At 55.9% G+C, this 25,713-nt stretch overlaps 1 protein-coding gene across 3 annotated transcripts in view; it reads right to left on the reverse strand.

Moving 5' to 3' along the window:
• Positions 1-2,657: 2,657 nt before the first annotated feature.
• Positions 2,658-25,713, reverse strand: part of TTBK1 (tau tubulin kinase 1) — a 41,237-nt gene continuing 18,181 nt past the window's right edge. For 2 of the 3 annotated variants that reach the window (XM_074332972.2, XM_074332974.2), the window contains exons 14-16: positions 20,952-21,230; positions 6,565-8,123; positions 2,658-5,939 (exon numbers count right to left, since the gene is read on the reverse strand). In XM_074332972.2, coding sequence (XP_074189073.2) covers positions 5,552-5,939; positions 6,565-8,123; positions 20,952-21,230 — 2,226 coding nt within the window. In that variant the 3' untranslated portion in view covers positions 2,658-5,551. The remainder of the gene's footprint in view (positions 5,940-6,564; positions 8,124-20,951; positions 21,231-25,713) is intronic. The other variant, XM_074332973.2, reaches the window with a different exon arrangement.

Consider the following 25,713-nt stretch of genomic DNA (forward strand, 5'->3'; position numbering starts at 1 on the left):
GGCTCCTGGGGGAGGGAGTGGGGGTTCTGTGCAACCCTATAAAGCCTTCCTCTTTGGCATAGCCTAACCTGCCCCCGGCCTGGTCTGGGCCCCCTTCACTCCTCCCTCTACTCCCCGATTCACGACTGTGACCACCACAGTTCTCACACCTCCACACCTTGCAAGAATGTCCTCTCCTCTTTATCTAGCCAACTCTTGTTTGTTCTTCAGAATTCAGCCTAAGCGTCATATCCATCTGAAGGCCTTCCTTCAGCTCCCAGTCTGGTCTGGGAGTCCCTGCCTGAGCCTCGTGTATCAGCGCACATAGAACATGTAAAGTGAAAGTTAATGGACAACTAACTACCCCCTTCAGAGCCCACTGTGCGTTGTCTCAATTCCTGGACAGTGTCCCATGTCTGGCAGCCTCTGGAACGTGGGCGGCTCAGCATTAGCCTGCAGAACTAGTTGAATGAAGGAGTGCTAAACAATGAATGAACAAGCCATGGCATTCGTTCACTCATTCTCAATAATACAATAAATTAAATATAGAACAAGATACGATTTTGTATCTATTTGATTATTATAGGGATTTCCCCTAGAATTAGACTTACAGAAGTCAGCAAAGATTGGAACCAGGATGTTAATTTTGGCACTATTTGATATAGTGAAAAGTTGGGGGGTGGAAATCTAATGGAAAATCAACATGGAGTTGTTTAAATAAATTATGGAACATTCATGCTGTGGACCACTATGTAGCCATTACAAAGAACATCAGGATCCTCGTACATTACTGGTGGGAATGTAAAATGGTGTAGCCACTGTGGAAAAGTTTGGTAATTCCTCGAAATATGAAACAGAGTTAGTTACTATATGACCCAGAAATTCTACTGTGGATATTTTCAAAGGTAAAGATCCAAGAGAAATGAAAACATGTCCACACAAACACTTGTAAACAAATGTTCATAGCAGCATTATTCATAATAGCCAAAAGGTAGACAAAAAGAAAGTCCACAATGAATGGATAAACAAAATGTGGTCTATTTGTACTGTGGGGTGTTGTTCAGCCATAAAAAGGAATGAAGTACTGATAAGTGCTACAATATGGATGAACATTGAAAACGTGCTGAGTAAAAGAAGCAAGTCACCAAGAGCCACATCTTCTATGATTCTAATTATATGAAATGTCTAAAATAGAAAAATCTATATAGAGACAGAAAGTAGATTAATAGTTGCTTAGGGATGGAGGGGTTGGGGAATGGGAGTGACTGCTAATGGGTATAGAATTTCTTTTTCGGGTGATGGAAATGTTCTAAAATTGATTGTGGTGATGGTTGCATAACTCTAAAAATGAGAAAGATCTGTATTTTAACATACATTGTTGGGCATAAAAGTCATGTTTCAGCATAGTATACTCTCCGCTATTTATAAGCTACACGAGGTTGAACAATTAAGTTCGCGAACTTTCCACTGTGTAAGTGCCGATATATCCTGCCCTGGGACAGAAACTGGTTATGTATTGCCTGGATGAAAGATTCACATCTAGTGAATTTAGGGTCCAAAATGCAAAAGGTACAGCCTCCCTTCCCCCCAGCTCTCCTCCCCAAAGCAGCCAGACCTCTAACTCATCTAAGTAGGTGTACATTACACATGATTTTTGACTTAGTCTTCATCTTGGAGACCAGTCCGTAAGGGTGTACAAAGAGCCACCTTCTTGACTGTAGAGCTTCACAGGACTCCACAATGGGGTCCCCATCATATGGGAGGCCATGCTCTATTAATCAGCCCCAGCTAACAGACATTTAGATTATGTCTGAACTGTTGCTTTTACAGGTCCACAGTCTCTTATCCAAACCACTGGGATCAGATTTCTTTTAGAATTCAGATCATATATATATTTATAAAGGCAATTCAGTGCGTATTCCATATATCGTGATATACCCTAACAGGATCTAAGGCAGCACCCCGTAATCAAACACATTAATATTGCCACGGAAAACATGCATGATAAGTGGAATTAATAAAAGCTATAAATGATCTTGTCAGGTTTGGATACCAAAAGAGTCTGTGCCAATCAAATGGAAACACCCCTAGTTTTCAGAACTTTTTGGGCTTCAGAATCGCCAATGCAGCTTTGTGAAGCTATAAAAGAATACTGCAATGAATAATTTTTCACTCACGATTTTGTGAGTTTACAAGTAGGCTACTTTTCTAGAAGTAGAGATGTTGGATCATAAGCTATGTTCATTTGTGATATTTATAGATTTCGTTAGAATAATAGCCACTGTTCTTCCTTGCCTGTGAACTGCTGTACTCTATGGTTTTCCTAACACTCTCACTTTTGTCTGGTAACTTCTGGACAATGAGAATACTCCCTCCCTCCCTCTCTGCACAAAGCTAGACTTAGAGTCTCTGGCACTTGGGAGAGGCAGCAAAGGGAGCTGAGAGAGCGCAAGCTTTGTCATCAGACAGCAGGGTAGGCCCCTTCCACAGGTGTGACCCTCAGCAAGTTACCTGTGTTGTCCTGAGCTTCCATTTCCTTGTCTGTAGAAACAATCTGTCTCCATGATAGTCCCTCCCCACTTGCCCACCAACCTACGTCTCTCTCTTGCCCACCCCGAGCCCCAGGGCCTGGGTCTGCCCTCTCCCCCAAAGGAAGAAGAGTCCAGGCCAACAGAAAGAAAGGTCCACAGGCTTTTTAATGGTGTGATGGCTACTTCCCTTCTGAGACCCGATCTAATCATGACAGCGGCTTCCAGGGTGTTGGGCGGGGGTGGACAGGTACAGGGAGGGCAGTGGCCATGCAGTGACTGGGACAGGGTGAGGGAGGTGTTACATTCTGTTTGGCATGTAAACATTCTTCAGTGGCTTCCCCAGGGAGGGGGAGGGCAAGTCCCTGCCCTCCACCCCATGCCCACCAGGGCTCATCCCTGGAGCTGAGAAGACTGAGCAAGCCAGGCCCCTGTGAGGAGCTGGGGAGTGGGGAGCCCAAGTGCCTGGGGCACGACCCCTCTCCTGCACCCTCGTGGTGCACAGTGCAGCTGGGGACGGAAGGCGTGTTCTGTTCTGGGGTGAGCAGCCCCGCGTCTGAGCCAGTGACACAGGCTGTCGTGATGGGAAAGTGCTGGAGGGGTGCAGTGGTGATAGTGTGTGACACTTTTTTATAGAGAAGGGGCTCAAGACCCCCAGGGCTTGGTGGAGGGGATGCGTGCTCAGGGGGGCAGAAGCTGCAGCTGGGGGTGGGGGCACTAGGGGGTGTGGTTTCCTCCGCCCTGGGTCCTTCCTGGAGAGAGGAGCAGAGTCAGTCCCCTAGCCCCCTCCCACACTTGCTCCTGCCCCTCCTCCCCCAACCTTGGTGGGTGATAGTCAATGATGCAGAGGCCTGAGGTCAGTTGGGAGCCCTGGAGAGGTCTGGTTTCCCAAGGGTTTTGTGTCTCTGCCCAGCTCCAGCGCTGGGTGAAGCTGGGGGTAGGATGGGCCTCGGGTTCTCTCAGGCCACCCCCTTTTCCTCCCAACACCAAACCAGGTTGTTGTTGGTCCTGGGGCAGGAGTGAGGCTGGGGGCCCTACATTCACGGTTGGGTTGGTGGCAAGGAGCAGGCCCAGGACCTGGGGACCAGGTGTCAGGCCTGGGTCTCCACCTGGCAGGAGCTGATTGTCATTCAGAGAAACTCTAGGTGGGAGGGAGTGGCCCTTCCTCCACCCCCTCTGCTGGACCCAGGGGGCAGTAGAGGTCTTGGGAGGGTCTCAGATTGACAAAGAAAGCTCTGTCCAGAGAGGTTTCCTGAGTGTTCTGGGAGCTTCTGCATCAGCGTGGGGTGGACCTCAAAGGCTGTCCTCCCTGGAGTCCTCCCCAAGGCTGGTCTGCAGAGACACCACCACCTTGGCCTGGAAGCGGCTGCTCATGCCCGCTGACTCTCCATAAGGGGCTTCAGTGGGCACGACCAGGGTGCTCCTGGAGCCACCTTGCTCATGGGCATCCTTCTAAGTGATGGTGGCTGGAGCTGCCAGCCCACTGGGGCATGCTGGGACCTTTCTTCCTCTTCCCCTTCTTACCTTGCCTTGCTCTCCAGGCCCCAAAGAAGAACAGAAGGGCCAGGCCAGGGGACAGAGGCTGTGGGTGCTGAGGATGGAGGAGGCCTGCGGGGGACCTGTCCCCATAGGCAGGGGTGGCTGTCCCTTCTCCCGCCCATTTGCTGCTTGGCCCAGACGGAGGCAGTGGAGGCTCGTGATGAGTTGGGATGAGCTATGAAGGAGCCAGACCCAGCAGGACGCCCCACATCCATTCACTGAGATGTACCGTCCTCAACCTCGACAGGGACGCTCAGCTGCATAGTTTGGAGTTAGGAGAAGAGAGGACAAGCTGAAGGGGGAGCTGAGGGAAGACGGGATTTGGGCTGCACCATCGCAGGCACACAGTCTGGAAGTTAAAAGGGCCTTTCCGCCTTGAGTCCCAGGGCCAGCGGTCTGTCTGCCTGTTTCTGCTCTCTGCCCACTGGAAGAGATGGTGGTCTGATCCAGCCCACTCCCCCAGCCAAGAGGACAGGGAGGATGACCTGACCGGAACTGACTCCCTGAATCTCCAAAGGGCCAAGGAGAGAAGATGATAAGCAGCCATTCTCCACCTCCACTGAACCCAGGAGAGAAAGGAGTTGGCTGAAACTGCAGAAGGTGGAACTGAGGTTAGATCTCAATAAGGAATTCCTGATGGTGAGGGGTCCTGAGCACTAGATTGGTGGCCAAAAGATAGGTGAAAACTTTTTTAAGGCCCCCTCCAACCCCCACTGGGAAACACTGACCAGGAAGTCAGCCCACACACTCTATGATTCCCACCGAGATCCCACCCAAATTTAGGGAGAGGGAGTCTTTGCACCTTAGAAGTGCAGGGGAACAGCCCTCATCACCTGCCCGTTGCCACCCACAGGGGTGTCCAGGACAGAGCTGACTTTGGGGCAGGTCAGACCCGCCCCCTCTACCTGAGTAGACCAGTAGCCCCAAGGTCCCACCTCCCCACCCTCCCTCTGGCCACTGAGAAGAGGTCCTTCCCAGGAGACTGTGGGGTTGGCCCCCAGGGGAAGCTGGAGCCTCCACTTCCAGAATTTGAGGCTGCCTTTTTGAAAAGTGGGGGCTTTGGCTGGAAGAGGGTCGGGAGGAGGGAAAGGCGATGTAGGAGGTGTAAGCAGAGGTGGGGGGCGCATGGAGAGCTGCAGAGGCCTGGTGGGTGAGCGGGGCGTCTCCATTAATGGGGTCCGCGGTGATGAGTGACTGAGCCTTCCCGGGGCGGAGTGTGAGCCTGCCCCACCTGAAGGATGGCAGGGGGTGGAATATGACGGGGTAGTGAGGGGAGGCGGGCGTTACCCCCGCGGCGCGGCGCCTGCCACCGATCGGGTCTTGCCAGGCAGGCGGGCAGGCGCGGCAGGTGCTGGCGCACGCCGTCGTGGGTGCAGGCGGGAAGCTGGGGCCGCGGGTGGCGCGCGTCAGGCGCATAAGGCTGTGCTGGGAGCTGTTCCAGTATGGCCGGCTGCGGGTGGGAGGCCGGGGTGAGGGTGGGGGGCCGCGGAGAGCCGCGCGCGTCATTATCTGGCCCCGGCCCGGCCCTCCAGGACACCTGCTCGGCCTTTGGTTGCTGCGCGCTGAGTCTGGAGTTTCCCTTTGGGTCCTTTCTTGGGCCCCCCCGGGGAGGGGGTGCCGTCAGGTTGGGCCCGGGTCTGCGGGGCGCCCCGGGATGGGGGGCCCCCGGACCGGGCCTGATGCGAGGGTGAGGGGCTCTCTTTGCGGGACAGGGACTGGCTTCGGGGGGACGCGCTGGGATTGCGCGCGGCGGAGGCGGGGAGGCCCGGAATGCGCGGGGTGGAGGGCCTGATGCTGGCTTGGGCTCGCCCTGGGCCCAGGCCATGGCCAGCCGGCTGTTTGGGGCGGACGTCAGCAGCAACGGCGGACCCGGGGGGCTTCTGCAGCTGGAGCCTGCGGGGAGGGGAGGGCAGAAGGCAAGAGAAAAGAAGAGGGCAAAGAAACTTTAAAAAGAGACATTTTCAGAATCTCCTGGGCATTGAGCCCTAGAGTACTGCATCCTGAAACTGAGGAAGGCCATAGCACAGGTAAACTGAGGACTGGTGCGCCATCCTTCAGGGTGGGACCTCTAGGGACCACATACTGCTAGGCTGCTGTTGGAAGAGCTGGCTGCCAGCTTTCTTTGTCTCTAGCTCACCTTTCAAATTCTCCTGGATTTTACATGCTACTATACCCACATTTGTATTAATACGAATAATGTTTTCTCCCAACTATTCTGGGCTTTATCCTTTGGCTTCAAATGCCCTATGGCACACTCGAGGCTGCGTGTGGGCCCCACTGGCCACCAACCTTTCCCAAACCTGGCCTCCCTGGCACCCCTCCAGACATGCTCACTGTAGCCACTCCCATGAACCCAGTGACAGGGCTGGGACCTGAGTCAGAGGTGGACAGGAGGTTGTAGTTGAGAATCCTTCTTGATTCTTCAGTACCCCTGACCTTGGCTCTGGGGAAGCCCCTGCTGGTGGAGGCCTTCTGTAGTCACCCTCAGCCCACCCTGGGCAGGGCAGTGGTTTCTCACCTGCTGGTGATGGCTGTGTCAGATGCTGGGGTCGCACCATGGGGTCTGCCGGGGGGCTGCTGGGCCGGGGCAGGCAGGGGCATGCGGATGCTGATGGGGCGAGGAATCCGACTCCGGGGGGTAGCTGCCCGCCAGGCCTTCCTGGACACCTCGGGCTCCGAGGCCGGCGTGTCCTCCTCAGAGCCGGTGGCTGAGAGTGTCTCAGAGGCGCGACGTTGCTCCTCACTGGAGGAGGACGACGCCCCAGAGGCCAGCCGCAACAGCAGGCGGCCCTGCCTCTTCTCCATCACCAGCCGTGCCAGGTCCTGCGGCGGTCTCGCCCTCTTGCCCCACCGCTCTTTGGCCGACAGTGAACCTGAGGGCTCAGAGCCCGTGTCCTCCTCAGACAGCAGGACAGGGATACGGCTCCTAGGGCGAGGGCCTGGCATGGCACGGTGGCTAGGGGAGATGGTGGCCAGTTTTTCAGGGCCTGGTTCTGGTGGGGACACTGGGGCTGGCCCGTCAGCAAGGGCTGGGCCATTGGGCAGTGACTCCATGGCCACCTCCAACGCAGTGTCCCCAGGGGGGCCGGACAGGGCACAGCTCTCCAACCCTGACTGGGCAATGCCATTCTCCATGGGCACGGAGGTCCCCTCCTCCGCAGCCCTCCCGTCAGAGGGCACCTCCAGGCCCAGCTCACCCCCAGAACTGAGCTCCTCAGACCGTGAGGCTTGTCCACCAGAAGACATGACGTTGAGGTGGGTTTTCTCAGCAATGTGCACAAAGGTCCTCTCGACTTTGGTGAAGGGTGAGGAGGTGACCGCCACTCCGCCTGCCCCTGTAGTCACTGCCCCTGCCGCCGGCCCTGTCCCAGGCCCAGAGGGTTTGGGCTCAGACTTGAGGATGGAGGACAGGGTGCCTGGCTCAGACACGTCCAGCTGGCTGCCCGTGGGCTGGGGCCGCTCGTGCTGAGGAGTGAGGGCAGCCAGAGTGCCCAGGTCAGGGTCGGGGGCCAGTTCGGCAGTGACAGGCGACTTCTTCATGTCACCGGGGGAGACGAGCACCAGCGTTTTGGAACCCTCCTCAGGCTCCAGGTCCCCGTCAGCCACGGAGGCCCGGCCCCGGGACTCCTTCTGATCGTCAGCCAGCAGCGTGGACGGGGCACCCTCTTGGCTCCGGTCCGTGCTCCTCTCACTCCCCTCACTGCTGGAGCCACTGCGCGGCCCCAGTGCCTCCCCCAGGGCCACTGCATCCTCGTCCTCGTCCTCCTCCTCGTCCTCGTCGTCGTCCTCCTCCTCCTCGTCTTCCTCTTCCTCATCCTCCTCGTCCTCCTCTTCGTCTTCTTCCTCATCGTCCTCCTCCTCTTCCTCCTTCCCATTAGCTTGAGGCTGAACCGGAGCCAGCGGAACCTGGGGGGCGGTGAGCAGCGTGTGCGAGAAGCCCACCCTCCGCACCCTGTGCAGCAGCCGAGCCCGCTCTCGGTAATCGGACAGGTCTTTCTTGAAGTCCTGGTAGGGCAGGCTCAGAGGCACAGCTCGCGGGAGACCGTTCACCTCAAACGGGGGCGCCACGGAGAACACCTGCAAGGGGCACACACACGGACCGGCTGAGGTCAGCCACGCTGCTGCGCCCAAGAGGACCTAACTGCACCCACACACCTACAGGCCCAGGTGTGTCCACTGCAGCGTGAGCTCCAGGAGGGTAGCACTGCCTCTGCTTTGCACATTGCTCTAGCTCAGGACTGTGGGGCTCGCTCTAGGTTTCTGTAGGTTTGAGGAAGAGAGACTAGATGTAAGTTCAGGAAGATCACTCAGGCAGCTATGGGCTGGATGGATGGGCAGTGCGGGGTGGAGAAAACAGGCCCGTGGCTGGGGAACCACCAGGCAAGACAAGGCTATGGCCGTGGGGTTGGGGTAGCAGACACACACGTCTAAGAGGTATACGTGGCAGGACGCCCTGAGTGTCTGCTGGTACCTGAAGGTGTCAGAAGTGTCAGGAAATCTCGAGGCCCACTGGAGCTCCAGAACCCTTCCTTCCTGACTCTTCCAGGCCTGTCAGCTGGGAATTTTCCAGACCTCTAAGGTGTGTTTTGAGTCCACACTTCCTCTAGGAATTTACAAACAGCCTGTGAAGAACAGCTTTTCTTCAGCCGATTAAGTTTTCCCCACTTGAAGCTTTGTATGGAGTCCTTGGCAAAGTGATGGCCTGTTGGTTTTCTAAGACTCCTGCCACATCTCCCCTTCGCCTTCTTCCTTCCAGACTAGAAAGGCCTGACCACCTTATCAGGACCTCAGCGGCTGCATCTTCTCCAGCACCACTCTGTCAATTCAGACACATCCCCAGACACCCACAATGCACTGGGCCCTACCCCGGCGGACACAGCTTTGATCCTGATGGGATGGTGCGAACAGTGTCCAACACTTCGTTAGCCTTTTTTGAACACGCTGCGCCTCCGTCTTCCTAAACATATGAGCCCATCCAGACCAGAAGCCCTGGAGATATCCTGATACCTTCAGGTGCCATCAGATTCTCAGGGCATCCTGCCAAGTATACCTCTTAGACGTGTGTGTCTGCTGCTTCCACCCCACGGCCATAGTCTTGTCTTGCCTGGTGGTTCCCCAGCCACCGGCCTGTTTTCTCCACCCTGCACTGCCCATCCATCCATCCCATAGCTGCCTGAGTGATCTTCCTGAAACCTAAATCTAATCCCATCTCTCTCGTCTTTAAACCTACAGAAACCTACAATGACCTCAGGAGACAGTTCCAATCCTTGGTTTGGCATGAGCAACCCCTCCCCCTCAGCCCTGCCTTCTGCTCCAACCTCACTTCTAGCAGCACCCTCTGATCCCCCGCCCTCCACCCCAGACACATACGGGCCCCCACCCTGCACCCCAGACACATACGGGCCCCCACCCTCCACCCCAGCCACATACGGGCCCCCACCCTCCACCCCAGCCACATACGGGCCCCCACCTTCCACCTGAGCCACATACAGGCCCCCACCCTCCACCCCAGCCACATACGGGCCCCCACCTTCCACCTGAGCCACATACGGGCCCCCACCCTCCACCCCAGCCACACACGAGTGTGTGTAAATGCCACCAGCAGTTCCCCAAATGCATCATGCATCTCACACTTCTGGGTCTTTCTCTAGGCAGTTTCCTCTGCCTGGGGGTCCTTCTCACCTCTTCTATTCACATGAAAAATTCCTGTTCTTCTTCCAGGACCCAGCTCAAATCGCTTCCAAAAAGCCTTCCTGTCCACTCACCAAGCAGACTTCATCACTCTCCTTTCTATTTGTTTTCCCACATTCTTCCATTAGAGAACCTTCCACCCTCTATTCCACATGCAGGTGTTTACATGGTTCTCTCTCCTCATAAACACTAAGCCCCTTGAGCATCATTCATTCATTCATTCATTCAAGAAGTCCTGAATCTGTGGATCGAGTAGTGAACAAGACAATCATGGTCCTCATTTTAATGGAGTGTGCTCTCTCTGTATTAGGAAATGAAACGGGGATAATGCATACTCCACAAATGCTGTGATCGTAAGTGAGGTCAGATAAGCAATGTGTCGGGCATACAGCAGTTGCTCAATAAATGTTAGCTCCTTCCCTCCTACCTCCTTCCCTGTTCACTCTGGTTTGGAGAGCATTACCTCCCTCCCCAACCCCAGAAGTGCCCACATGCCACACCTATGGGGGATGGGGGGGGGAAGAGGAGGTCTGCTAATGGAGGTCTCTGTGCAAACAGACAGCGCAAAGGCTGATGGGGAGGGAAGGCAGGAATCCCCCAAGCCAAGGATCCGCCCAAGGCTGTCTGTGACTTATTCTGTGGTCAACTGCCATAATCTTCCTCACAATCAGACCATCAGCTGCCATGCTCTTCCTCACAATCAGACCATCGGGTGAGGATTGATGGGTGGGGCGGGTGGGGAGAAGGCAGGGAAGCATCAGACCCTGGAGGGGACCCCTGCACACCCTGTTTGAGCCGGACAGGGAACTTCTTTAGAGCTTTGTCCCCTTCATATGCAGGCTGGAAGTCCCCAGCAATTGCTTTCTTTTTCTGCACCACTCTCATTCTTCATTTATTCATTAATTCATTGTGCAAACATTAAGTGCTGGTTCTGTGCCAGGCCCTGTGCTGGGGCCTTTGCCATGTTTAGTTACAATGTCAGGGATAGAGAAGATAACTGGGCAGAGGGGGAGGGCGTTGCTGTGAACTCTGGGGTTTGTGGGGGCCATGGGGCAGGTGCTGGCACTGAGAGCCGGAGACAGGCAGACAGATACAGAGCTCTGATCATGTCTCCCTCCTGTCTGGCTCAGAACTCACCCACCCAGCAGCAGACATCCCACCCAGCGGGGACATCCTTCCACCCCACTAGGCATCCTTTCTCAGCGGAGCTTCTGCCTGTGTTCCCTGTCCATCTCGGACACTTTGGGCACCCTGGCAGAACCATCTTTTCCTCTGCTCGGGCCCTGGATCTCTCTGGAAAAGCCCCATCCATAGGATGGGCCCACCTCTCACAGTGCTGTTAGATGATCGTAGCTGGAACCCTCTCTCTTTCCATCTCAAAGCCCTCCCCTTCTATTACCTGGGAGGGAAAGGAATGAGAACTGAAAATCAGGCATCAGTGATGATATCAGACTGGGAAACTGAGGCCTGGAAAGAGGCATTGCCATGCCCAAACACATCACCCGGGGTGGCCCAGAACCCAGAACTCTCTCCATTGTCTCACTGACCTCCCACCTTCCCATACAGGGAAACCTGGGAGCCTCTGCCCTTCAGCAGGAAGGGCTGTGAACCTCAGAGTGGGGACAGGTTTGCCAGAAGGTCACTGCCAAGTCCACCTGGGCCACAGTATGCTGGGTTGTCTGTTTCAAAGTCCCTCTGCCCTCTGCATGTTGCCATGTTGAGGAGCGCCAGGCGGAGCTCAAGTTCCTGCCTCTCAGAGAGTGGGGCATCCTCCCTCCCTCTTTCCCAGCCTCTCCTGCTGCCTGAGTCCAAAGAGTATTCATCCATTCTCACATGCAATCTAGTGCTCATTCACTCAATCATTAGACAACCTCTGTGTGCTTGGCCCTAGAGGGCTGAGGACACCACAGGAGGGGGACAGCAATGACACCCCCCCGCCCCCATTGCAGCTCAGAGGAAAGCCACAGTGCTGGGTGTCAGGAGGGAAAGTCCAGGTCTGGGGAAGATCACACTTTCCTGCTCCCTTCCCCGGGGCCATGACCTTTTATGATTCCAATTTGCTTATTGTGGTTCCCCAGCTTAGTCTGGCAGAGCATTATCTGGGGGTGATTCTTAAAAATACAGAGTCCTACCCCCAAGATTCTGTAGGCCAGAGATGAGGCCCAGAAATCAGTTTGTGTAAAGCTCCCTAGCGATTCTGCTGGCGTTCGGCAAAAGGCAGATGTCATAGGGTAAATCGAGGTAGGAGGTGAGGCAGGCCATTGGAGCTGAGACGCATGCGCAGAGAGAATGAAATCTCTGGCCCTCTCCCTGCCCCCATTCGGCCCAGACCAGAAGACTGTGGTCTCACTAGCTTCAGAACCCAGCCCAAGTCCATATTTCCTCCAGTCACCAGGAAAAGTGGAGGGAGGTGGATGGACCATTCTCTGATCTTCCCCTACCACCAACAAAACTGGGCTCTCCTCAGCTTTGACTTCTCTGATGAGGACACAGAGGACAGGTGAGTCCACATAACCTCAGCCTCACTCAGGGTGCATAGGGCAACTCTCCTGCCTAGACCCTGGCCAAACCCAGACGCTTTGCGCTGCACATCAGCACATGGGTGCCAAGGGCAAAGAACAATGGCTGCTAAGTGGCAAAGCAGGAGGGCGAGCCCTGATATCAACCCTTCCCCCGCTGCGTGGGGGTGGAGAAGGTTTTATGACTCTCACAGAGGTGCCCCATCCCTCCTCTTCCCTCAGCAGCCACCAGGTGCACCCCTCCCATGTCTCCTTCTCCCCAGGGGGCACCCCCCCTTGCCATAATTGCCCAGCCTGAAAATTGGATATGAGGAAACGTTAACAGTGTAGCGTCCTCCAGCTACCACTGCCTTTCCCAGATTCTTTACCTGTCTGTCTGGGTCTCCACTCTCAAACCACATCTGCCAAACCCAGAGCCCTCCCTCTGCTCCTCCACCCTACGCCCAGGTGTGCCACCCACCCCAGGTGCACTGGCCAGTGACAGTCATCTGGGTGGAAGAAGTAAGATGACCTGGGAAGGTGGCTGCCTACCCTAGGTCTGTACAGATCCTCACACACTAGATCTCCAGATCTCTTTGTCCCCAACCCATCCCTGCCTGGCCCTGGGCAAGGAGCTGACAGTGTGCGGGGCGTCCTAAATGCACTGGGGGTCAGGAAACGCAGCTGTAAGTTGCTCGTCTCCTGCCCGCACGCTAGCTTTAGGCCCCAGGAGAAAGATGTCTTCCTCTTTTGGCGCTGTGGCAGCAGGCCTACGGGGGTGGAGTGGGACCAGAGAGAAGGAGAGGACAGCCCCTCTTTTCACCCTCTCTCTCTGCAGTCTCAGAAGCCTCTGCAATCCTGTCCTTCTCCATGTCCCGCCCTCTCATTGACCTAGTCCTCCCTCAACACACGTGCTCTCGCTGCATCCCCACTCTCTCACTGAACCCCCTACATAGATCCGTCTCCCAGGCCAGGGCTGCCTTAGATCCCCCCTCAGAGCAGAGGAGCAGGGAAAGGCTCCTGCGGCTGCCTCACAGGCTCTCTGGCATTCGGGCTTCCCAACCCCCACCGCACAGTTGGCCTCTCTAGTCCCATCCAGAGAGAAACTATCAGTGGGCCCAGCTCCCTCCCGACTTTTCCTCCCATCTTGGACAAGTTGGCAAGCTGCAAATTTGGATTCAGGCCCCAGAAACCAGAGTCCACCCCTCAAGCCTCTCCTCCGGATGAAAGGAGACAGCCAGCAGGGAGAGAGTTACTCAAGTCCAACCAGGCTGAAACCTCTTTGAGCCCCCGGTCGGTCTCCCCGCTCAGCCATGGTGTTAGCTGCCAGTTGAGGTAGGGGTGGGGCTGGGTCCATTGGTCTGGAATTTGCCCCCACTCCATCCCTGAGTCAGCAAAAGACTAGCTTCTGCCCAACCGGGCACCCCCAGAGCTGGGGTCTGCATGAGTGGTGGGTTAAGAAGAAGGGTGAAAGAAAGCAGGCGAAGCGCAGGTTCCTAGAAGGCGTCTTTAATCAGGATTTGGTAGTTAGTACACAAGCTCTCCGGATTGTCTGCATGAACATACAGGGACTTAAAAAGGCACAAGATCCCTCGCACAGCGACGCGTGACGGCGGGGCGCCCCCACCCCCGCCCGTGCAAGGCCGTGTGCGCGTGGGTGCGTGTCCGTGTCCCACCCCCGTGGCGGCGCCGCGCGTGTGCGTGTCGGTTTCAAGTGTTGGATTTGTACAGTACTCGCAATCTAGGGGCAGGGGCTCAGTGCATGCTTTTCTACCCAGGCCCGCGGCCCCCGACGCCGCTGTGTACGCTGAGGACGCACCCCGGAGAGAGGAAGGGGGAAAAAAGCGTCCCATCTTTGTGTGTGAGTGTGTGTGTGGTTTTGAGTTTTTCGTGCATGCTTACGCTGGCCGGGGTCGCGGAATAGTGCAAGCTTATAATACAGTATTACTGCAGTACAAAAGAGGAGCGGGGAATCATGATAGAAGAGGGAGGCTCGGAAATAAACCGGCTGGACCTCCGGGGGGTCCTCTCGCCAACCCCCTTCCCATCCCTCGCTCCCCTTCCCACCACAATTAGGGAGCGTATCCGGAAACTGGGAGGGGGATCCTCGGGTCCCTGGAGGGAAAGGGCTCAGCTGGGCCCCAGGGCTGATCTACCCCAATCCCACCAGTCCCACCACTCAAGGGTCAGGGGCCAGCGCTCTCCTCGCTCAATACTGTCAGCCAGAAGGGCCCGGAACCCCGCCTCTTCCCCCACGGAAGCCCCTCCAAGTGGGGGGAGGGGTCGACGGAGCAAGTGCAAAGGAAGCAGATGTTGGTCCCTGAGTTTTATTTTCGGGGGTGGGGAGGGAGAAGAGCCGGAAGTGGAGGCATGTTTGGGGGGCCCTTAGGGCCCTCAGTGATGGAGAAGGGTGGGGCAAGAGACACGGACCCTGGGGCGTGGGCAAAAAGTGAGTGTTGGGTGGCTCTGAGAGACCTCGGCTCAAAGCTTGGCTTCCCCCTCAACTCTGGGCTCTTTGGCATCCAATTGCAAGGCCAATTATTTGGGGCAGGGGTGGTGGCAGTCCTGTGGGCTGTGAGGTAACAGGAATCAGGCGTGGGGCGATGCGGGCTCTAAGAGCCTGGAGAACTGGCTAGCTTCCTCTCCCAGCCGCGGGTCTGCACCCCGGCCCTGGAGGCACTAGCGGGCGAGCCCCACTCCGATCCCGTCCCTCCCAGAGGCCAGGAACCCAGCGGCTGGGAGCCGGCGGAGGGGAAAATAAACACGGACTGAGCGCGACGGCGGGGCGTGGGAGGTGGGAACCCAAGTGGAGTATTTAGCAGCAGGCAGCTCGGCGGGTAGGGGGCGGGGCAGGTGCAGAAGCCCCCTGGGTCGCGCACGGAGGCGGGGCTCCCGGGAGGAAAGCCCTGGACACGGATGGGTCAGGGCTCGGTCGTGGGGCTCAGAGGCCGTGCGGTCCCCCTGGTCACGCCGCGTAGCAGCTAGTTAAAAAGACGGAACGTACATTCATGGTTGGACGGCGGCGGGGGCAGGGGTGTGGGGCGGGTCCGGGGGACGGGGATAGAGCGAAAAGTGGTGTTTTGGGTCCTGTTACACTTAGAAACCTGCGAGAGATGCTCGGAAATGCGGTCCTTGTGCTCTCCCTGGCCGGGAACTGCTAGTTTGCTGTCCGAATAGTGGATGGAGTGTGCGCGCAGCTACGGGGTGTGTGTGTGTGTGTGTGTGTGTGTGTGTGTGTGTGTGCGTGCGCGCGCGCTAGTATGACAAAGCGAACCCCACCCCCGCACCCTCCCAGCCTGTGCAGGCAGAAGGGAGTCAGTGTGTTGACTGACTGACACTGGAAACAAGTGGAAGGAGCGAGAGGTCTAGGGAGGTTCCTATACTCCTTTGGGTTCCATTGACCCTTCTCCCCCACTTCTTCTCAACTCTTTACTCTGCGGAGGAGGCCACTCAGGCTCAGAGGTTCCCTGGCCTGGACGCCCACTGGTGGTGTGGGAAACTATGGCGGGCATTTAGGGAGGTGGTCCTCAGGCTGGGAGCATCTCCCTTAGGGAGAAGGATGCTTTACATTTTTCAGAGGCTGACCCCACGAGTCCTAGGGGCACCTCTTTCCCTAATGGGAGTAATGTGAACTTTGGGGATATGCTCCCCAACTTAAGGAGAGTGATTTGCCACACTCTTTGTTACCAAGGTCTGCCCATGGGGGTGGGCTGATTGCTGCCCTTTGGGTTGGGATCTCAGTGGGGTTTGGGGGAGGGTGGGTGGTGGTCAGGTACTCCTTAGGGGGTCTATGCTTCCATCCTCAGGGACAAATCAACTCAAGGACAGAAGGGGATACAACATTCTCTAGGCTCCCACAGCCAGGGGTACCCACACTCTCCCTAAGCACGGTCCCCTCCCCTGGCCACCGAATAAAGACACACTGACACAGCTCCTTCTGTCCACCCGTGGCCCAGGCTCCGCCCCTGTGCCCCCTCACCCAGGCAGACAGCACCATCTCTCCCCAGAAAAAGGGACCTATACAGGACAGAGGAAAGAAAGTCAAGGAGGGTCCTGGAATCCTCCACACTGAGGACCCCTGGCTTTTCCTGGGATTGGGGGGCCCTGCCGCCTTGGCTAGGGAAGCAAGGGTTAATATGCCAGCATGGCTCAGAGATGCCATCAGTCCTCCACCTGGTCATCTCTAGGCCCATTTTCCCCAAAACTGGAAACGCCAAGGGAGATTGCTGGGTTCGGGATGCTAGTGGGTGGGATGAGTGCTGAGTGGTTATTGCTGTGACCCAAGCTGCCTTGAGTGTGTGGGGGGGTCTATTCATTATGGAGAATTTAATAGAGTATTTTTCACTGACCTAGGGTCCTGTCCCACAGAGAAAATACTGTTCCTACAAGGAGGAACCCACTCACCACGAATAAGTCCACTAGCCCACACACACATTCAGGCACACACACCCACACATATGCACAGCACACACCACACATCCTCACCGGCTGTGAGCTGCTTCCTCTACGAAGCCCAGCTGGTTTGAGGAAGAACACTGTCCCCCTTTGAGATAGAAGGGGGTGGGCAGTGCTCAGGCTCACAGAGGCTGCAAACTGAGTTCAGGGTCTCTGCCTGTAAACCTGTTTGTTTGGCTCACACAGTGATTCTTCTTTAAAAAGTTGTTTTTGAAAATTAGAAGTCGATAAGTAAAAATTGGGAGATTTCACACAAAAATTGTAAGGTAGTGGCAACAATGGGCTGAGCAGAAGATGGCGTGGCGGGGGTTCCCCTCTTTGCCACAGTCCTCGAATCTGCCGGCTCCCTGACACTGCTTGGCTCCTGTTGACGAGTGAGTCGGTGACACTCAGCTCAAATTCCCATGGTCATTACTCCCCGGCGCCAGTACCTGCCCTGTCTGTGAGCCCGACCCTGAGGCCCCCACTAAGACCACCGAGGTCAGGGTCTTGAGCACCTGCTTTCTCACTGTGATTCTTACTCCGTCACCTAATCCCCAGAGCTGCGTGGGATCCTTGGGGGCCTGTGCGATTGAGAGACTGGGGTCTCAGGAGAGGCAAGCTCTGCCATTTCAATCAACCCCAGGTTTCTGGAGTAACCCCCACCTGAACACCATCCCATGAGGGGAGTGGAGAAGGAAGGAGAGTCTGGCGCACTAACAACTCCCTCTGTCCTTCTCAGGAAGGACAGTAAACAGACCAGTACACAGACTGAAACACTTTAAAACTCCTATCAAACAAGACCTCAGTTATTCGGCATTGGCAAGGTTTTTTTTAATGTCCTTGTAAATTAAATATTCTTATTAATCCATTAAATGTATATAATACTGGGATCTACCCCATAGGCTATTATGAGGAGTAAATGAGTTAATTTCATAAAGTGCTTAGATCACTGCCTGGCACATAATACGTGTCAAGAGCCAGTGACTGTTAAATAAAATAAAAAACAAATCATTGCAAGCCACCCCTGTATGCTGGGTGTGACTGTGAAGTACAAAAACACCGTTTTCAAAGTATAACAAAGTATGCTGCCTCTTTTCAAAGCTGACCTTGGGGAGGCTGTGCGCTTTCCCAAAACAGATTAGCACTTCTCCTCTTTGGGAAACCCTTCAGAAAAAAGAGCCTGACAACATGGCAGGCTCACAGCTTCCTTGCCTGGCCTGGGACCTAGAGACAGGAGACTCAACTCCAAACCAGGCTGGGCTCTGTCAAGCTTCACATGACCTTGATCCAACACATGTGGCTTCAAATGGCCTTAGCTGTTTCCAAAAGTCAAAGCCTCCCTCAAAAGATAATATTACCAAGATCACCTCCTGTTAGCTCAGAACTTTATGGCTTGTAAGACACTCACTCCCCTACCATGGAGGGTGTGCAACAGGGTGCCCCAAAGGACAAAGGTTTTGAATCATGATCTTACTTTAAAAGACACACACTCTCCTACAGTTACCAGTTCTGGTGTCTGTGTGTGTGTGTGTGTGTGTGTGTGTGTGTGTGTGTGTGTGTGTGAGAAAATTCAGCCACCTTTGGAATGGATTCCCCATCTCTAAATGCTTTGGAAACAGTAATATGTAGTTAATGCTAAAACAAGGCTGAAGGTAGTGCCATTGTCTTTGATAAGTCACAAGGCACTTTGGGGTCTCAGAGTACCTCCAGTTCTGGTCACTGAGTGGGAGCTGTACTCAGGGTCGGTAATAGGACCTTCTGGAAGGGAATGCCGGATAACAGAGTGCTCGGTTTCATCTAACCCCAGATAGCAGCGGCCCTGCCCCCACTGCTGTGACTTTTGGAGTGGTTGGTGGACAGACTCCCCTTCACTTCACCCCCTGCCACTAGCTGGGAGGGGAAGAGGGCCAGAGGGGCAGGCAGGAGGGTGGGGGCAGTGCCGGAAAGTGGGAGTGGGGCTACTGTTCATCCCACCCTCTCACCTTTGTGCTTTGTGTTTTCTGTCCCTTCTCAAAGGGTCTACCCTTGACCCTTCCTCTACCTTCTGCCACAGCAGGGTGTGGAGCCACCTGAAACAGTCTTGAGGGCAACAGAGTCTTGGACTTGGGGAGCTCCAAAAGTGAGCAGCCAGGATGGGGGTGGGGTGGGGGCGCAAGTTTCATTCCTGGATAGGGAAGATGCTCTTGGCCCAGACATCCTTTGTGTTTAGGGGGGGTCGCAGGGGGCAGGGGGCAGATTTTGGGGGTGTGTGTGAAGCGGGTGTGTGTGTAGCTCATGTAGATGAGCCATACCACAACGCTGGCCATCCATGAGGACAGTTTGAGGACAGTTTGACTGAAGAACCCTGCCCACCCCCAGGCTGGGGCAGGGGCCCTGAGGCCTCTACTCCAACCAGAGATAGCTGGGGAGTTGAAGAGAGTTGAGTTGGGAGGGAAGCAGAGATCACAGGGAGGCGGGGGTAGAGAGATGATTCAGGATGAGGGTAGGTACCTAGGAAACTACCAAGGACTGCACAGATATCTTTCTGACTCCCTAACACACGTATGCGTGTGCATATGTACACGCATACATACCCACACGTAGGGCTGCGGCACTGTGCAACTTCAGCAGGTGCCATTCACATTGGGGTCTATGTAAATGGCGGTCCCGGGAATTGTGCAGTAGACAGCCTACGCAACCCTCCACGACAGCCCTGCCACATCCACTAATGCCCATGTATAAGCACATTCATACACAAGTGTGTACACGTATAAGCACATTCATACGCACACGTGCACACGTAGAAGCACATTCATACGCACGTGTGTACACGTATAAGCACATTCATATGCACGTGTGTACATGTATAAGCACATTCATACGCACATGTGCACACGTATAAGCACATTCATACGCACGCGTGTACACGTATAAGCACATTCATACGCACACATACACACGTATAAGCACATTCATACGCACACATGTACACGTATAAGCACATTCATAAGCACACATGTACACGTATAAGCACATTCATACGCACACGTGTACTTGCATGCATACAGGCACAGTCTCACTGCAACAAACGGGAAACCTTCAGGCCTCCCCCCTTCCTTCCTCCCTGTATAGGCGCTGCCCTTCCTGGTACCGTATGCATCACTGCCCCATTACCCAGGGGAATAGAGCTGCTGGCTGACAAGGGCAGGAATGAAGAAAGGGAACCTTGGGGCGTCCCTGCAGCGACAAGTTGGGGGCTGAGAAATAGGCAGAAAGGCATAAGCAATCTGGCATTCCAACCCCCCACCCACCTCTAGATCCCCATCTCATCTGCACCCTCGTCTGTCTGCACCACGGCCCCTGGGGGCCAGCCGGCCTGGCTGAGCACCTAAAGGAAGGAGTCACCCTCAGAGAGGGTCAGTGGTGAGCCAGCTGCTGTTTGGGGTTTGTCCTGAGCTCACAGGTCCTGCCTCATCCATAACAACCACCCTCTCTGTCACTGCTTCTAGACGGGGTCCCCTCACCCCTAGGCTCCAGCTCCCTTTGAGGGGCAGATCCCATTCATCCATCCTTAGCTCCCAAGGAGCTGGGCCAGCAACCGATCCCACCAGTGAGTGATGGCCCATATGCCGTGGGGGACGGCCTGCCTACAGTGGACTAAGCTCCAGGCTCTGTGAAAGTGGCACGGGACAGGCTCCCGGGCTCACGGGCTGCTTCTCCCCATATCACTGAGTACAGAGGCACTCCCCACCAGACCCAAACCCGACCGGCCAGGCCTGCCTCTCACACACAGGGCCACACACCTTGCCCCACACAGATAGACAGGCATTCACACCCTGTGGAATGGGGCTGTCTTCTGCCATCCCCCTCAGTGGGGACCAGGCCTAGCCATGCCAAGAAATCACCAACTAAACACAATAAACCCCATGCTACACTGACTCTGACCCAGCATGCCTCATCTCCCTGACATCTTAGTTTCCACTGGACTCTGGACCGACTGGGGGCTCCAGCTGAGGGCCTCGTCCTGTCCCTGAAACTGCACGGACAGCACCACCCCTCCCTGCACCATTTGGCTGGCACAGAGCAAAGGGAGATCGTGGGGATGGGGGGGGATTACAGTACCTTGGGCCAACGTGATGGGGGCGGTATTGCATGACCGGGTGGGATGGGCTGTGTGAGTGTGTGATTATTGCATCCTGGGAAGGAACCACGGTCTCTGCCTGCTCCCCACCCCCCCCACCTGCCCCCTCCAGGAGGGGGGGGGCCCAGCCTAGGTCTTGTGGGTGAAGCGGGCCCACACCTGCTGCAGCTGGGACCGCGAGATGCGGAGCACCGAGGGCACGAGTCTGTGGTTGCCGGTGGCGAGGGGCGCATGGCGCCGGTGGGGCGCCCGCACGGGGCTGCTCTCCGCCGAGCGGCTGCGCTGAATGAGGGAACCGGAGGAGCCCGAGGAGCCGCCGCCGCCAGGGTGAGGGTAATGCTCGGTCTCCAGCGTGGAGGAGGAGAACACGGAGGACGCCAGTCGTCGCAGGGGGCTGTACCGCGGGAGGGAGTGCCCCGAGAGTCTGTCCTCCTCCAACTGAAAGAGACCAAGAGAGTGGAGGGAAAAGAGGTGTCAGGCACAGACTCGACAGCTCCGTCTCGGGGACCACCCACCGCGCACAGCCCCTGCGGCGCCAGCGTCCCGGGCGGGTGAGCAGGGTCCGGCAGGGTGGAGGGGGTGCAGACCACCCCGTCCTGCTCAGAACCTAGGCTCAGGCCTCCAGCGCCCATCCCCCGCCTGCTCTCTGGCACTTTTTACACCGTGGGTCTGCTTGCTGAGACCTTGGTCGCTCACCTCTTCTGGGAAGTGTTCCTGGCTTAGCCCCACCTAGCTCAGCGTTCCCTCCGGGCTGGGGAATCTCACCCCTCAGGAAGGACGCTCTACAACTTCCTGTTGCTGCCCTGTGTTGGCAACTGTGTCCCAATTGCTTCCAGCTGGACTCCATGCTCTCATGAGGTCTAGAGAACACCCTCTGCCTTGGCACCCCAAAGGGTGAGGGGTGGGGGATGGGGGGTCAGAGTTTCAGTGACAACTAGCTTAAGGGTAGGATTCTGGAGTTCAACTACTCATGTTTGAATCCCAACTCCACCACTTACTACCTGGGTGACCTCAAGCAACTTACTTCTTCACCTCTCCATGCCTCAGGTTCCTCATCTATGAAATGGGGTAACAGTGGCTCCCAACTCACTGGGTTGTCCCAAGGTTGTTATAATACGCAGAGCACTTAGAACAGCGCCTGCCATGGAGTAAATGCTGTCGTGTGAGCTGCTTTATTACCCTTTAAATCACTGTTGGGAATGAGGGCTGGCAGTAGGTGGGGCGAACAGAAAACATTTCTCCAAAGTGGCTTTTCCCCTGTCCTCTCCATGGCTGAGCCACAGGCAGCCTTGGCAGGGGCTTGGCCAATTCCCTGCCATCAGGGAGCATCCTGACTTGTGCCCTCAGAGGGAGAAGAGAAAATGGGACTGAGTGTCGCAGGCATGTGAGGATGGAAATGGTGGTGTGGGTGTCCAGGCCCTTCCTGTCCTGACCCCTAGCTCTTCCTGGGACTAAGGCCAGTTTTAAATAGCTTTTGGTGGGGCAGTGAGCACTGACTGGGCCAGCTGCTGGGGGGCTGAAGGAGGAGGGGCCGGGCACGCCAGTGTCCCCTTGCGGATGTCAAATGGGGACACAGGGACCTGACATGGAGCCTCCGGCAGAGAGGGAAGGAGAAAGAATATTCTGATGGGATTGTCTGCTCTCACCCTGCTTTCCCTTTCAGCTTCTTTTTGGCCAAGTCTAGGATCCTTGAGCTGGTCCCGTCCATGCTGAAGTGTAAGGCCCACCCGGAGATACCAAGGCGCAGAGGCAGCCACAGTTGTTCACATTCCCTCACGGCACGTGGGTGGCTCAAGGTTAACACCACAGTCGGAGTTTGGTCAGCTGCCAGGGGGACTTAATCCCAACGTACTTCTGCCCCTTCAGGCCGGTTGCCACCTGGGGACACCTACTGGACCCCAAAGCCCAGCTGAACTATCAGCCGTGTGAGATCAGCCCAGCTTCCCGAAAAGGCTCCTTGTTCCCAGCAGAGAAGACTTCTCTGTTCTCTCCCCTATGGCCCAATATGCCTACATGAACCAATGTGTCTACACTCTGCATCCCCGCCCTGCCCCTCTTGACGGAGAGCTCCGAAAGGGCTGGACTGGGAAGCTTTATTTAGCGTTGTCCCCTAACCCCTAGTACAGTGCCCGGCACGTGGCAGGGAAATGTCTGAGTGGCAGCCAGCAAACGTCCATGTGCTGAGGGAATGCTGACCTGCTGTGTTATCTGCCAGAGATGAGCTGGAAAACACCCAGCCCCCAAATCACACACTGTCTGCTGCTCCCCCCTCTGCCCTAGCTTTCCCAGCCATTTCCAAGTTGCAGCTTAAATTCCTTACAGAGTAACGCAAGGTGTGTGTAAAGATTTAAAGTATCATGGCGTGCCTGGTTCTAAGCTTCTTCCTGGGTCCTCAGTCACCTCATCCCTGCCTCCTACAGGGGTAGGTGACAGGGTTGCAGGTGCTCATATCTAAGTATTGTTGTTATGAGGAAGTTTGCACGTCAAACACTGAGCAGCCTGAGCTAGATCTAGGAGGGATTCTTTGCAGAAAGGTATCAGAGCGGGGAGTCCCTATAGAGATTTCCTGCTCTCCCTGAGCCAATTAATCTCTTAGGGTGGGGAGGGGTGTGTGGGGTGGGGAGGCAGTTCCACGAACTGCGATTCCAGTGTACTGCCAGGTTGGGGAGTTCCCACACAGATGGGCTCAGGACTCCTTCCAGGCCAACGAAAGAAGGAAAAAACATGGCCATCTATTTTTCCCTCACCCTGCGCCCTGGATGAAGGAAGGTCTCTGCTCCACCCTGCTATACTGAAATACTCACCTAAACAGGTCACGCCCTGTGTGCTCACACACAGACACACAAAGAGGCCACCACGCACAGTGACGTACTCACAGGCACACGTGCTGACGGCCCAGCCAGCAGCTGCACATGCGTGCAACACACACACACACACACACACACACACACACGCACACCCCTCTGACCCCGCGCGAGCCAACTGTTCTCTCTGGCCTGTGTTTGCTCCTCTCCTAAACGCATGGGCCTCAGACTGAGTGGCCCCGAGCATGACCCTGAAGCCAGCTGGCTGGATTCAAACCCTGGTTCTACCATTTACTAGGGGGTGGCTCCTTTGAGCCTCCGTTTCCTTACCTTTTAAATGGGGTTGCCATTCACAGCATTGTTGTCGGGAACCCACATGCAGAATGTGAAAGTGCTGAGAGCAGTGCCAACCACTGTTATTGTCATTAGAATTACTACTGTGATTGTTATTCTCCTTCCAGCTTTGACATTCCCGGCTTCTGTGGTTCTCTACACACTTGCAGACCCACTAGCTACTCTACACAGATGCACTGACGTGTGCCCTCTCATGCGTGGGCAACACATATGGACACACCCACACGCCGATGTGTACTCTTGAGCTAAGCTGACACAGAAACGCACACACACGGTTGGAGAATGCTAACCAACATCACTAACGTACACTGTGGGGAAACCAAGGCCACAATCACCTAACGCCCCCTCCAGAAACACGCAAGTCATCGAGATGGGCAGCGCCTGCCCGTGTCAGGAGCAGAAACTGAGCCTAAGACTGTCTGACTGTACAATAGGCCTGTGTCCGTTCCCCAGATCTCTCCCCCTCAGCCCCTTGGCCAGAATCCCCCAATGTGAGGGTGACCCCCAGGATACTGGTGGGACTCTGAAGGTGAGATAAACCCCCCAGACAGCTCAGGTCCCTCACTCGAAGCCCCAAATGGTGTACAGCCACGAGGAAGGGACGGGCAGAGCCCAGGGCTGGAACCTAGGTGTCCCTACTTGAATGCTGGGCTTTCTCTCTACCCCACACCACCACTGTCTGCCTTCCCTCCTAGACTGTGCTTCCTGTGGGCACAACCTATTGTGCATATTATCTTTGACACCTTGGGTACCCAGCATAAAGTAGATACTAAGTGTGGAATGACTAAGTGTTAAAGGAAGGAAGGAAGGAAGGAAGGAAGGAAGGGAGGGAGGGAGGGAGGGAGGGAGGGAGGGAGGGAGGGAGGGAGGGAGGAAGGAGAACGAGGGAGCTCCAAACACATCTTCTACTGCTTACCCAGTGCTGGTCCTGGGGAAATAACGTTCAGGTCAGCAAAGGTCATGCTAACCCGCACCCTGGCCCAGCTGAGCCTCCAGCTCGGGCTGGGGGCTCATGGTACCCCCTTTCTGAACACCCAATTTTCCAGAGTCCAGGGCAAGGCCAGAATACACACTCCTCAGGCTCTCGACTCAGAGGTCCTCTCTTCCAAGCCTGAACACAGCCCTACCTGGAGCTTCTCTCAGACTCCAGGTCAGGCCTCCTGATCTGAGCGCACAGAAGAACTGGCCCCGGCCCTGCACCTGCGCATCTCCCAGACAATCCAGGTGCCCGTCTCCAGGTGACACAATGAAGCAGAAGGCGGCACAGCCCTGAGCCCTCCAGCATCACCTCCTTGGCTCTTCTCCCTAGCCCCTCTGAGGGAACATGGGACTTATGCAGCACCCAGGGTAAAGTTGGCGCCACTTCCTGGATCGGAGGTCAGCCTCTCCCACACAGAGAAGCCAGGCCAGGCCTTCTGCCCATCCTGACACCCCGTCCTTGCCGGAAGAAAGTAATCAAAATACCATGACCCTCAGCCCAGCATTCACGATTCAGCCACCATCTGGCATGCCCCCACCCCTGCTCTTCCAGCCTTGTCCCTCAGTCCCCCCTCCATATGAAAAGGTGCCACTGCAGCCTGACCAGGTCCTCGCAGGGCTCCCAACATGTCCACCCTGTGCCCAGTCTAGGGTCCCTCCTGCCTTGGCTCCGTTGCTCCCCATCACTGTCCGTCCATCCTGGCTCTCAGGGCGGAGCCCCAACCACAGGAAACGCCCCTGCCCCTCCCTGCTGCCCTCACCTGCGTCAGCCACCCCTGCCCTGG

The sequence above is a fragment of the Rhinolophus sinicus genome, chromosome 2 (assembly GCF_057876585.1).
Source record: "Rhinolophus sinicus isolate RSI-liver-muscle chromosome 2, RSI-T2T, whole genome shotgun sequence".
Taxonomy (NCBI): Eukaryota; Metazoa; Chordata; class Mammalia; order Chiroptera; family Rhinolophidae; genus Rhinolophus; species Rhinolophus sinicus.